Source organism: Garra rufa, chromosome 9 (genome assembly GCF_049309525.1).
Source record: "Garra rufa chromosome 9, GarRuf1.0, whole genome shotgun sequence".
Taxonomy (NCBI): Eukaryota; Metazoa; Chordata; class Actinopteri; order Cypriniformes; family Cyprinidae; genus Garra; species Garra rufa.
Genome location: NC_133369.1, coordinates 9,245,921 through 9,259,683, shown reverse-complemented (window position 1 = coordinate 9,259,683; position 13,763 = coordinate 9,245,921). Strand labels below are relative to the sequence as shown.

General features: G+C 36.2%; 1 protein-coding gene across 3 annotated transcripts in view; it reads left to right on the top strand.

Annotated features, from left to right (window-relative positions):
• The window catches only part of rgl2 (ral guanine nucleotide dissociation stimulator-like 2), a 37,195-nt gene that overhangs the window by 8,061 nt on the left and 15,371 nt on the right, over nt 1-13,763 (top strand). For 2 of the 3 annotated variants that reach the window (XM_073847426.1, XM_073847425.1), the window contains exons 3-7: nt 8,871-8,918; nt 11,248-11,331; nt 11,420-11,586; nt 11,699-11,752; nt 11,862-12,055. In XM_073847426.1, coding sequence (XP_073703527.1) covers nt 8,871-8,918; nt 11,248-11,331; nt 11,420-11,586; nt 11,699-11,752; nt 11,862-12,055 — 547 coding nt within the window. Of the gene's footprint in view, nt 1-7,525; nt 7,703-8,870; nt 8,919-11,247; nt 11,332-11,419; nt 11,587-11,698; nt 11,753-11,861; nt 12,056-13,763 lie in introns of those variants that run through there. The other variant, XM_073847427.1, reaches the window with a different exon arrangement.

The following is a 13,763-nucleotide window of genomic DNA, read 5'->3' as shown; positions in this document are numbered from 1 at the left end:
CTTTTAACACACACACACACCATACATATGTATATATAATGGCATGTAAAATTTCCGTAGCATGTAGCAAGTAATTATCAGAATTAAAAAAAAGAAAATATGTTGAAGAAAAATGGCAGAACAAATACAAAAAATAAGTAAACAACACTTTTTCTTTTGTCTAATTGAATAAATGTGTATTTAATTTTAGTATTGACTTATTGGAGTAAGTAAAATTGAGAAAATTAAGAACCTGTTGTTGAAAAACCCATATTGATCAACAACTAATCTGAATATTGAGCATGTGTATGTGTGTGTTTATGCTGGTCACGGCCCTGCTCTTCTGCCTTGTAACATCCTGAGTATTGACTAGAAATTGCTCCACCAAGGTTAGACTCATTCAACACTTGGGTTGGCCGGTCTAAAAACAGAAGCCCTGCTGTCTCATGCAGTTCACTGTAGTAACTTCCTCCTGTTCGGGTCACATGACTAGCTCACAGCTCTTTGGTAAATAATGCAGGAGTCCAGTATGAAACACACTGGCTCTATTGTCGGGACTTGCTCGGATGACACAAAAGCAAGGCTAGAGAAGACTCAACAGGATGAAACTAGATCCGGCCCTCTCTTGATTCTTTAATGACAGTGGCAGGATGCATATGCGCAGGTCAAAATGTGTTTGCAGTCATCGCTGTGCAACTTCCTTGTGTTGTATCTGGGTGTAACGTAAGAAGAGAGAGGGTGGAGAAGTGGGGGGATAATTGTTTAGCTAAAAACAACCTCAGCTGACCCAGTTTGTCTACAGAGCGCTCATTATGTCCCCTGAATGGTGCACCGTCGGCCTCATGCAGCGCCGTGTGTCACCGAAACAGCTGCGGGAAAATGCCGCCACTGCATCGACTGAACCTTTCAACAACAGGGCAGAAATGATTGACCGATTTCCATTAAGCTCCATTGTGATAGTCAGTGGCAAGCGCTCGGTGATGGTCATGGTGTGATTTCCATTGGCAGGGAAAGAGGAAAAGTTGGTCGATGCGGTAATAGATGAGAACACAAGAAGAGAGATAAAAGAGAGAGAGACGAGGTATTCATGGAGAAGGCAGAAACAATAGGTCTCTGTAAATAGCTCCCCTGTGATGTATTTACGATGCATTTCAGTGAGAACGCAGCCTGCCGAGGACATATAAGGGTTTAAATGTTTGGGAGGCAGCTGTATTGGCAGGGAAGAACAGTGTGACATTATTTTACATTTTCCTTAACTCATAGTTATTACTTTAAATATACCTACCATCTTTTGGTATACCCTCTAAAAAATGCTGGGTTAAAAACAACCCAGTGTTGGGTCAAATATAGACAAACTCAGCAACTAGGTCAAATATGGACAAACCCAACAACTGGGTCAAATGTGGACCAACCCAGCACTGGTTCAAATGTGGACCAACCCAGCACTGGGTCAAATGTGGACCAACCCAGCACTGGGTCAAATGTGGACCAACCCAGCACTGGTTCAGATGTGGACAAACCCAGCACTGGTTCAGATGTGGACAAACCCAACGACTGGGTCAAATGTGGACAAACCCAACGACTGGGTCAAATATTAACAACCCCAGCGACTGGGTCAAATATGGACCAACCCAGTGACTGGGTCAAATATTAACAACCCCAGCAACTGGGTCAAATAAGGACCAACCCAGCGACTGGGTCAAATATTAACAACCCCAGTGACTGGGTCAAATGTGGACCAACCCAACGACTGGGTCAATTGTGGACAGATCCAGTGACTGAGTCAAATATGGACAACCCCAGCGACTGAGTCAAAAATGGACAAACTCAGAGACTGGGTCAAATATGGACAACCCCAGCGACTGGGTCCAATATGGACAGACCCATCAACTGGATCAAATGTGGACCAACCCAGCACTGGTTCAAATGTGGACAAACCCAACAACCGTCCCCACATTTTTTTTTTTAAAGTATGCCTATTCGTTTTTTTTATTAAATATTTATTTGAATTAAATGGAAAATATAATTATAAATAATTTACTTAAGACGAGAGCATGCACTATAATTAAAAACTGAACATAGCTACAATGCGTCATATTTCATTTTTTTATTACGTGAGGAGAACGAGAGGAGTCGAATTTACAGAAAGAGAATGAGTGTCAAAACGCAATGCAAAACGCCTGTTTGGCAATAAAGAGCTCTTTTTTCTGCTTTTAAATAGCTTATAAATGCGTGCGTATTATGCTTTCACTTTCAGTTTTGCCGGTATTGGCAATTCGGCGTCAATTGTTTGAATGGACGACAACGAAACTACAAAAAAAACTTTGAACCCAAAATATTGCCAAACAGGCGCTTTTGCATTGCGTTTTGACACTAAATCGTCCGCCATTCTCTTTCTGTAAATTCGACTCCTCTCGTTCTCCTCACGTGATAAATGAAATATGACGCATTGTAGCATAGTTTTTAATTATAGTGCATGCTCTCGTCTTCGTTCCTAGGAAAGCCCCACCCCCACGGTGATACCGGTATTACCGGTGTTGTCACATGTCAATTAACCGGTGGGGAAATTTCCTCATCGTCACAACCCTAATATGGACAAACCCAACAACTGGGTCAAATGTGGACCAACCCAGCACTGGTTCAAATGTGGACCAACCCAGCACTGGGTCAAATGTGGACCAACCCAGCACTGGGTCAAATGTGGACCAACCCAGCACTGGTTCAGATGTGGACAAACCCAACGACTGGGTCAAATGTGGACAAACCCAACGACTGGGTCAAATATTAACAACCCCAGCGACTGGGTCAAATATGGACCAACCCAGTGACTGGGTCAAATATTAACAACCCCAGCAACTGGGTCAAATAAGGACCAACCCAGCGACTGGGTCAAATATTAACAACCCCAGTGACTGGGTCAAATGTGGACCAACCCAACGACTGGGTCAATTGTGGACCAACCCAGCGACTGGGTCAAATATGGACAAACCCAGAGACGGGGTCAAATATGGACAGACCCAGTGACTGAGTCAAATATGGACAAACCCAGCAATTGGGTCAAATATGGACAACTCCAGCGACTGAGTTAAATATGGACAACCCCAGCGACTGAGCGACTGGGTCAAATATGGACAAACCCAGAGACTGGGTCAAATATGGACAGACCCAGCTCTGGGTCTAACTATAATAACAGAATAATAACATCAAACAAGTTCAATTATAATATTATTGCTTTAACATAATTAATATTCATGAACGTTTTTCTCCTCTATAAGGTATTCATTCTTTAAATTTTAGGAATAAAATGTGTTTAAAGCCACAGTCCGTAAGCAGCACCAACATTATAATCATTTGAAAGCTAAATAATTGAAATAATCTAACCAACTCATAAGTTCTATCTTTAGCTAGATATTTTAATGAATTGTTTATTGCATATTGTAAAGAATCAAAAGTCGCGGGTATTAGCGGGTGTCATGTCATGCATTTTTGTTTAAAGAAGATCTCTTTTAAGATCGACTATAAATTGATGGTTGTTTTACATGCAAAGTTGTTGAGCATTAGATTTGGTTGGAAGGTTGCCAATCTTGAAGCCACTTCAGTCATTTAATACATATAAAAAATTTCCCCCGACCTCTCTGCAATGATAAAGTCCTGTATTCGTATCATAATCTTGATCATGGTCTGTATAAGTGTCATGAGCCTGTTTTAGACTGAAAAATGTTGTTTGTTTACTACTGCCTCGTTTTACAATTGCCTCCAATCTCCCCTACTAAGAGGCAGAGAGGATAGTAAACACTGTAGAGCAGCTGATATTGTCTTGGGAAATTCTATAGAGGTTTTCTTGTTCCCCTCCCCCGAAGCTAACGCTGGTGAATAGAGCGGCGCAAAGCGTTTGACTGACTAATAGAGTAAGAGCATGTGTAGGGAGGAAGGGCAGCATGACATGACAGCATGTCCTGTTTCCTGTGTTTGTCCACACTTATTATGCACTTCCTGCTGGCCCAGAAAAGCCATGGAAACTCACAGCTGCTTTAACCTAAAGGTAAAACTCAAAGTTTCCAAATGTACCCAAGAGTGTGAATTTCGCAACATGATATAACAGCATCTGCATTAATGAGCTGTTAAGGTTTATTCCAAACCTGACTCATAGAGGACTGGTAATGGTATGGAAATTAAGGAGTTTTACACCTTGCGTTATATAAATCAAAGAAGGACTTAGTACAGTAATGCAATTATCACTATTATCATCTTACATAACCAGGGATTACAGATTTTTCAACATATCCAGCCCTACAGTGAGTAAAAAAAAAAACAGACATGCAATTTATTCCATTTATGAATGGGGAGCAACCTAGCAACAAAAAACAAACCAAACTCTCAACAAAGCTAAAAAAAACATTCAGAACACTCAGAAACTGTTTAGAAAAGCAACCACATAGCAACACACTAAAACAGTTTAAAACACCCTAGAAACTGCATAGTAACACCTTGGCAACCGATGCTTAGTAATCCACATAGCAACATGCTAGAAACAACTACAACACTCTAGCAACTGCATAGCTACACACTATTTAAAACATCCCAGCAACTGCATAGCAACACAGTATTTAAAACACTGTATAGCAACACATTGGTAACCACCCAGAATGCATTACATTCTAAAAACCATTTAAAACACCATAGGAACTGCATAACAATACACTATTTAAAACACCCAAGCAACTGCATAGCAACACAATATTTAAAACACTGTATGGCAACACCTTGGTAAACACCCAGAATGCACAACATTCTAGAAACTATTCAGAACACTCTAGCAACTGAATTGCAACACACTATTGAAAACACTCAAGCAACTGCATAACAGCATAGCAACACTATTTAAAACACTGTATAGAAACACCTTGGTAACCACCCAGAATGCATAATATTCTAAAAAACACTCAGAACACCCCAGCAACTGCATAGCAACAAACTACTTAAAACACTGTATAACAACACCTGGGTAACCACCCATAATGCATAACATTCTAGAAACCACTCAGAACACTCTAGCAACTGAATAGCAACATACTAAAATGTTAAAAACATTCTAAAACTGTATAGCAACACATTGGCAACCACATAGAACGCATAGCAATCTGCACAGCAACATGCTAGAAACCATTAGAACACTCTAACAACTGCTTAGCAACACACTATTTAAAACATGCTACAAACTGCCTAGCAACACCTTGGCAATCATCCAGAATACATAGCAATCTTTATAGAAACATGCTAGAAATTAGAACACTCTAACAACTGCTTAGCAACAGATTAAATCACAAAAAACTGCTTAGCAACATGCTAAAACTATTTAAAACATCATACAAACTGCATAGCAACACCTTGGGAACATGCTACAACCCAGAAACCAATGCATAGCAGTCCACATTGCAACATACTTAAAACTATTTACAACACAACTGCTTAACAACATACTTTAACTATAAGATGACATACAAACTGCATAGCAACACCCTGGCAACCACCCAACACCTTGGCAACATGCTACAAACCACTCAGAACACTCTAGCAACTGCTTAGCAACGGAATAAAACTTTTTAAACACATGGCAACTGTATAGCAACACTTTGGCAACCACCAGATTCTAAGTGATTTCTAGTATGTTGCATTTTGAGTGGTTGCCAAGGTGTTGCTATGCTACAAACGCGAAACAACCCATAATGCATTGCAATCTATATTGCAACATGTTAAAAAAAACATTTACAATTCTCTAGCAACTGTATAGCAACAAACTAAAACTATTTGCAATACCTGACTACATACCAGAAACCACACAGAATGCAAAGCATCACTCTTTATTCAGAAAAATATAAAAACCTTGTTTATGCTACATTTATTTTTTTAAATGAGACAGCGCTTCATGTGCATATGGCTGAAGTGTAAAATAAAATAAAATAAAATATTCCCCAACAGGAAAGCCAGATCTTAAAGATTTTCAGAGTTTCAGTTCAGTTAGACTAATATAAAATCATGTCTATGGTTCACCTGTGGCGGTGGCTCACAGAGTCAACTATTTTTACTTTCTAAAATGTGGAACTCTGCCTTTTCATTATATATAAACAACACTACAGCACAGCTAACATGCTGCAACCAGCGAGGTTAACGCTCATCATTCATGAAGTGTAACCAAAGCCCAACACCTGCACGCCATGCATGTCGCCATCTTTGTGTCAATATGTGCTTTCGGTTGGGTGTCCCTTTTAGATAAACAGGTGTTGCCCTGTGTTTTATTAGCAGCCATTTTTCATGTCATGCATTGCCGTTTGAAGAAGGTCTCTTTTAAGATCAACCATAAAATGATGCCTATTTTAACTTGTTGAGCAGTAGATTTGATGGAAAGGTTGCCATTCTTGAAATCTGAAGCCGATACATTCATGAGTATTTATTGACTCCTGTTTCATTCATTGCATTAAACTTCACCAAACAGGTTTAGCAGCATTAGTCTACAAATAAAAGGCTTATGAGAACCAGTCAAAGTCAGATTTTCCCCAAAATCAAAAAGAAAAATCTAATATTTTACATTATTTATATGACAAATAAGAACTTTAAAAATATATAAATATTATAATATAAATAAATAATATTATAATAAATTTTTATTAATATTGTTTTTTTTATATTTTATATTATTTTATATTTTACATTATTTTCATTACAAATATTAACATTACATTATACAAATTAGTATTCTATTTTTATTTAAATATATTTTAAATATGTAATAAAAAATTAAAATAAGAATTTTTAAAATAATTTTTATGACAAATAAGGACATTAAAAATATATAAATATTATATATTAAGTCATGTTTTTCTCCAAAATCAAAAAAAGAACATTTACATAAAGTAAACAAATGTTATTTTGGGAATTTTTACATTGACATTTTAATGAAATCATATTTACCCCCCAAATTAAACCAAGAACATTTATTTACATTTCAGACCATTTACTAATGTTTTACATTATTTATGTTTTATGACAAATAAGGACATTAAAAATACACAAATATTATAATATAAATAAGTAATATCATATAACATTTTTTTATTAATATTGGTATATTTAAAAAATATTTTGGAAATTTTAAATTAGTAAAATAAATAAGTAAATAAATAAATTTTATGAAAAATAAGGACATTAAAGATATTATATATTACATTTAAATTGATATCATATTTTCCTCCAAAATCTAAAAAAGAAGCAAAATATCATAATGGTCCTAAAATAGACTTAAAGAAAAAAGGTTAAAGAAAAAAAATATATTTTTTGATTTTGGGGTGAAATATGAGCTGGAGGTTTTGTGAGATTCACCCATAAATTAAGGAAGGAGGAAGAGAGAGATTGTGTGCGAGTCTGTAACAGGAGCACCCTTGTGACGTGTGCATGAGTGTGTGTGAGTGTGGAGGGGGTTGGCCTAGCGACAAGCTCAGGTGTGTTTACACGGCTCCATAACAGAGAGAGTGAGATTTGAGCGGGGAAGACAGATAGACTAAGAATCTTGCTGAATGAAATCAACACCCTTCTGAAAGGAGCAGCAAGAAAAATAGATTAAATCGAACAGATGAAAAGGCCTGAAGGAGATGGAGTTCTCCAGCAAACTATAAGGATTTCCAGGAAGTTGGCAGATTTCTGCCTGTCTGGACTCGCTGAGTTGAAGGTAGTGTTTTTCCTTGAGTTGTTTTTCAATTTGCGGCACACACAACAATGAATGATTTTAAGCAAATGAACTGAAGCTGTGGTAATGTTTTGGCTTGCTTAGGGTTGGGGCTTTTCTCAAGGCTTGTATTATAATGTATCTTGTGTGCTTTGAAAAAAAAAAGCATTTCAGGTTCAGGCAAAAAAGGAGCTTTTTGAGTAAAGACTTCTAATTTGTGTTCATATTTGAGCATTGATCTGAGTAGGTGATCAATGTTTATCAGTCTGCTGAAAAGCATGTAGACGTTTCAGACAGTTACTCATAACTGTGTCACTGGGTTTGTTTTTGGCCTGTTGTCTATTGCATTTTTAATGTCGGAAAATCTCTGTCAAATGTGTTAAGTAAATCAAAAGCATTCCAAGACATACGTCACTTTAAAAGCTGGACATTGAAGCAGAAGTTGCATGAAGTGATTTCACCCATATGTTAAGTTTTTGCTGGAGATAAAATGTAAATGCGATGCCTTATCAGAGAGTTTAGGGTGTCAAACCCGACACAACTGCCATTGTGCAATCTTACCTCGCTTTGCTTTAAATGCAGCCATTGTTAGGATAGAAAGTGGAGCTTTATAGCAAAGTTTATTTAGTTGAGCTGATATTTAGTCATTTTGAGATAAGGGTCAAGGTTAGGGTTACCAATCAAAGTACATCCTGACCAGCTCAACCAATAGCATGAGTGTGGGGGCAGGACTATCTGTTTGTCCAACCAATGGAAATGTGGGGAGCGTTCAGGAGACCTGTTGGAAAACAGTCAGTTTTCACATTTGTAATTAATGAAGTTGTTTAATCTCAATTATTAGTCTTTGCATATGTGACCCTGGACCACAAAACCATATGGGTCAATTTTAAATAAGCTTTCCATTGACGTATGGTTTGTTAAGATAGGACTATATATTAAATATTGAGAAAATCGCCTTTAAAATTGTCCAAATGAAGTTCTTGGCAATGCATATTACTAATTAAAAATTAAGCTTTTATATATTTACAGTAGAAAATATCCTAATGTCTTAATAAAAGACAAATCAATAATGTATTTTTGGCTATTGCTACAAATATACCTGTGTAACGTAACGTATGACTGGTTGCATCAAAATATATGATGCACTTACATTTTTTCTGTGTTGTTTTAGGGGGAGCCGTCCCCGATGAAGACCACATGGTACTGTCCGCTGAACCTGGTAAGACTAAATCTCTTTTCTGCCAACAGAAATGCTCTGTGTCAGCTGCATCATAAAGTGATTTTCTTAATGCACTATGTGGTGTAGTAGTTGAAAGATGAAAATCCAATTATGGTATAGTCTCAGTCTCTGAAAACATGCCGAAGGATACCTTCTGATGCATATTGCACACAAAATCTGAAAAATAGCTGTTCCAATCTGATTGGCCGGCATCTGTGTAATTTCCAGCAGCCGAGATGCAGTCCTACTGGAAACAAAATTATGTTTATTTAGGTTGCTAATCTGATAAAATTTGATTTGAAAGTTTGCCAGGTTACCTTTGAGAAAAATTTCATCAAAAATTTGGGGGTCAGTAATATTTTTGTTAAAATAAATGAATACTTTTTTTCAGCAAGGATGCATTTAACTAAAAGTGACAGTAAAAACTTTTTAAATAATGATTTTAAATAAATGCTGTTCTTTTGAACTTTCTATTAATCAGAATATCTTAAAAATGTATCTTGATTTTCCACAAAAATATTAAGCGGCACATTTGTTTTAAACATTGAGAATAGGAAATGTTTCTTGAACAGCAAATCAGCATATTAGAATGATTTCTAAAGGATCATGTGACACTGAAGACTGGAGCAGTGATGCTGAAAATTCAGCTTTGCATCACAGGAATATTACATTTTAAATAATAAAATTACAAAACAGAAAGCTTTTTAAATTGTAATAATGTTACACAATATTAATGTTTTACTGTATGTTAATTAAATAAATGCAGCCTTGGAGACCATATAAGACCTAAACATTTTTTTTTGTTTATAAAAGAATTCTCTTCTGCTCAACAAGTGAGCATTTACAAATACAGCAAAGGCTGTAATACTGTGTACTATTTATAATAACTGCTTTCTATTTGAATATATTTTAAAATGTAATTTATTCCTGTGATCAAATTTACATTTTCACCATCATTACTCCAGTCTTCAGTGTCACATGATCCTTCAGAAATCATTCTAATATGCTGATTTGCTTTTCAAGTAACATTTAATATTACAGTTGAGTATTTTTGTTTTTAGGATTTATTGATGAATATCAAAGATCAAATGATCAGCATTTATCTGAAATAAAAAGCTTTTGTAACATTATACACTATACCATTCAAAAGCTTGGAGTCAGTACAAATTTTTTTGGGGGAAAGAAATGATAGAAATTAATACTTTTATTTAGCAAGGATGCTTTAAATTGATCAAAAGTGATTAAAAAGACATTTATAATGTAACTAAAGATTTCTATTTTAGATAAATGCTGTTCTTCTGAACTTTATATTCATCAAAGAAACCTGAAAAAATTCTACTCAGCTGTTTTCACCTTAATAATAATAATGATTGTTTTTTGAGCAGCAAATCAGAATATTTGTATGATTTCTGAAGGGTCATGTGACTGGAATAATGATCCTAAAAATTTTGCTTTGAAATCACAGGAATAAGTTACATTTAAAAATATATATTTAAATAGAAAAAGTTATTTTAAATAGTAAAAAAAAAAAAAAAAAAAAAAAAAAAAAATTGCTGTACTTTGGATCAAATAAATGCAGGCTTGGTGAGCAGAAGAGACTTAAAAAAAAAAAAAAACATTAAAAATCTTACTGGTAGTGCATGTCTGTGCAATAATGATTCTTCTTTCAAATTAACAGAAAAAACCAAAGTCAACACACATTTCTACTAATTATGTTTGATTTCTGCACAATAGATTGTGAACTGACAGCGCTGTGCATTTATATAAAATAAATACAAGATGGCAATTCAAAACTAACACTGTTATTGGTCAGATTCCGCGTTAATGAAGTGGACAGGTCTTGGCAAATATAGACTGAAGCACACTTTATGATACTATAGGATTAGTTCACCAAAAATGAAAATTCTGTCATTAATTACTCACCCTCACGTCGTTCCAAACCCTCAAGACCTTTTTGATGAAATCCAGTATCTTTCAGACCCTGCTTAGACAGCAACACAACTACCACATTCAAGAAGCAGAAAGGTAGTAAGAACATCGTTAAAATAGTCCATGTGACATCAGTGGTTCAACTGTTATTTAATGAAGCTACGAAAATACTTGTTGTGCGCAAAGACAACGAAAATAGCGACTTTACTCAACAATTTCTTCCCTTCCGTGTCAGTCTTCAACACGTGTTCGATGCATACGTGTGAAGCTGGCATTCTGACATAGAATAAAAATAAAATAAAAAGAGCTCAAGAGCATGTAATAGGTATACTAGGAGGCACTTTGGAAAAATATATCCACACAATGACTGATTGCTTACTCCAATCTCTCGCTGGTTCAGTCCACTGTGTCCGAAATGGAGGAAGACGGTATCATCTACACTGTGGTGGTGAAACAAAGGCAGGGTTCTCCCGCCGTCCCACAGGTGAGCCCTGTCTTTCCAAATAATGTTCAATGCTGTGCGTACAGCAGTTCTGTCCTGACGCCTTCACCCATCTCCCGTCTCCTCCCAGTCCACAGCAGCCCGTTCTCAGCACGTCAAAGCAGGAACAGAAGAAAAGCTGGTCCTCCATCTCCTTCATTCCTTCTCCATGGGTGACTCCTCCTTTATCTCCATCTTCCTCTCCACCTATCGCTCCTTCACCTCCACCCAGAGAGTGCTGGACATCCTGATTGACAGGTAAAGCACCTGTAGATTAATTCACATTTGCAATGATTTTGTTGTAAACATAAAATTAAAGCATGTAATGAGTCTATATTGACTCCTAATTTCCTTATGAATTATTTTCTAGGTTGGAAAATCCTCCTGGGGAGAGCAAAAGTAACACGCGTCAGATGTTCAACAAGTATTTACTACTATAGATACACATCTAGCTATAAACAGAAGTTATTAATAGCCCGTTGTGTCTTCTAAACAGCATTGTGAAATGTTTATTCACATTTGTTTTGTGTCAGGGCGGTGTGTACGGTGTTCACCACATGGCTGAGCGACTATCCCGAGGATTTCCGCTCTCTAAACGATCCCTCCTGCCTGCTGCGCTTGGCCCCCCTCCTTCCCACAGACACCTCGGGTGCAGAAATCAAAGGCCGACTGCTGAGGATCTCAGAGGAGCTGAGTGAGAAAACCCTGCTGTCTGGATCGCTCTCAGGTCAGGATAGTTGTCCCTTTGACAAAGGCAACATTTCAGAGTCTTTTGTACGTTTGTGATGAACAGTGCAGGGTATTCTATCAGTCTCTCTGTGCAACCAACTGTCCTGCCTGTCACAAGAAGGATTTTGCACCTCATTATTTAATTTTGGTGGTAGGAATATCACTACATGAAGTTCTGGAGTTCTTAAACAGAGAAAAAAATGAAAAAAAAATTACACTGAAGTAAAAGTTGCTAGCCAATGACAACAATTGTCTCTGAGCTTCTCCTTATCATTGAGGGTCACCTGGAAATCATGGCGTTTTGAAATTGCTATTGAAAAGTAAAGGAAATTAGTATAATCTTCAGGAAAGTCAGGGAAATTGCTCTATAAAACGATTTTTAAAAGCTTGATCCCTTAATCATGAAGGACAGGTAAGTGCATGGAAAATCATTGGTCTGTACACTGGGATTTTACATTTTGTTGCAAGCTCATAAAACACTTGCCATAAAAGATTTGTAATATTTTTGATTTAAGTCTTTAATATGGAAGCACATTTCCGCCACTGAATAAAAAAAAAGGAAATAGTGACTTTTTATCTCACAATTCTGACCTTTTTTCTTGTAATTGCGAGTTTATATCTTTTTTCTTAGAATTGTGAGATATAAACCCACAATTCTGCCCTTCAAAGGGAAAGCACAGTAACTACACATTTGGTCAAAATTGAGTTAAGGCTTAAAATGTACTTTGTGACAACTGTTTTGTCTTGTGGCAAAGCCTCCTGGTTTAATTTTGTCCCATTTCAGAGAAATGAGAGTGTCAACATGTTTGACTAGCTGGTGCAAAAACTTTAAAGGCATTTTTCTCAGTTTCGGTGTTGGCGTAGTTACTGCCCTTTGCCTTTGGAGGGCAGAATTGTGAGTTATAAAATCAGAATAACGAGATATAAGGTCAGAACTGCCAGTACAAACTTGCAATTGGGAGAAATAAAGTCAGAATTGAGAGATAGAAACTTGCAATTCTGACTTTTGTCTCGCAATTCTGACTTTTTTCTTGCAATTGCGAGTTTAAATGTGGAAATTCTAACATTTTTCTTTCTCAGAATTAAGATATAAACTCACAATTGTGAATATAAAGTCTAGTTCTGAGCGTAAAAAAAGACTTATATGTTCCCAGAATTGAGACATTTTATCTCACAATTCTGACTTGAACAAAAGGCATGATTGTCAGATATAAACTCACAATTTTGACCTTTTTTCTTGTAATTGCGAGTTTATATCTTTTTTCTTAGAATTACGAGATATAAACACACAATTGTTGAGTTAAAAAAATCAGAATAACGAGATACAAACTTGCAATTCTGACTTTTTTCTAGCAAACACAAATTTGTATCTCGCAATTCTGCCATTTTTCATGCAATTGCAGGTTTATATCTCGCAATTCAGATTTTTTTTCTCAAAATTGTGAGATATAAACCTGCAATTGCGAGTTATAAAGTTAGAATTGCAAGATAAAAACTTAATTTTAAGTCATAAAGTCAGAATAACAAGATAAAAAGTCAGAATTAAGAGATACAAACTCGCAGTTCTGACATTTTTTGTCTTGCAGACACAAATTTGTATCTCGCAATTATGACTTTTTTCTTGCAATTGCGAGTTTATATCTGGAAATTCTGACTTTTTTCTCAGAACTGAGATATAAACTCACAATTGTTACTTATAAAGTCCA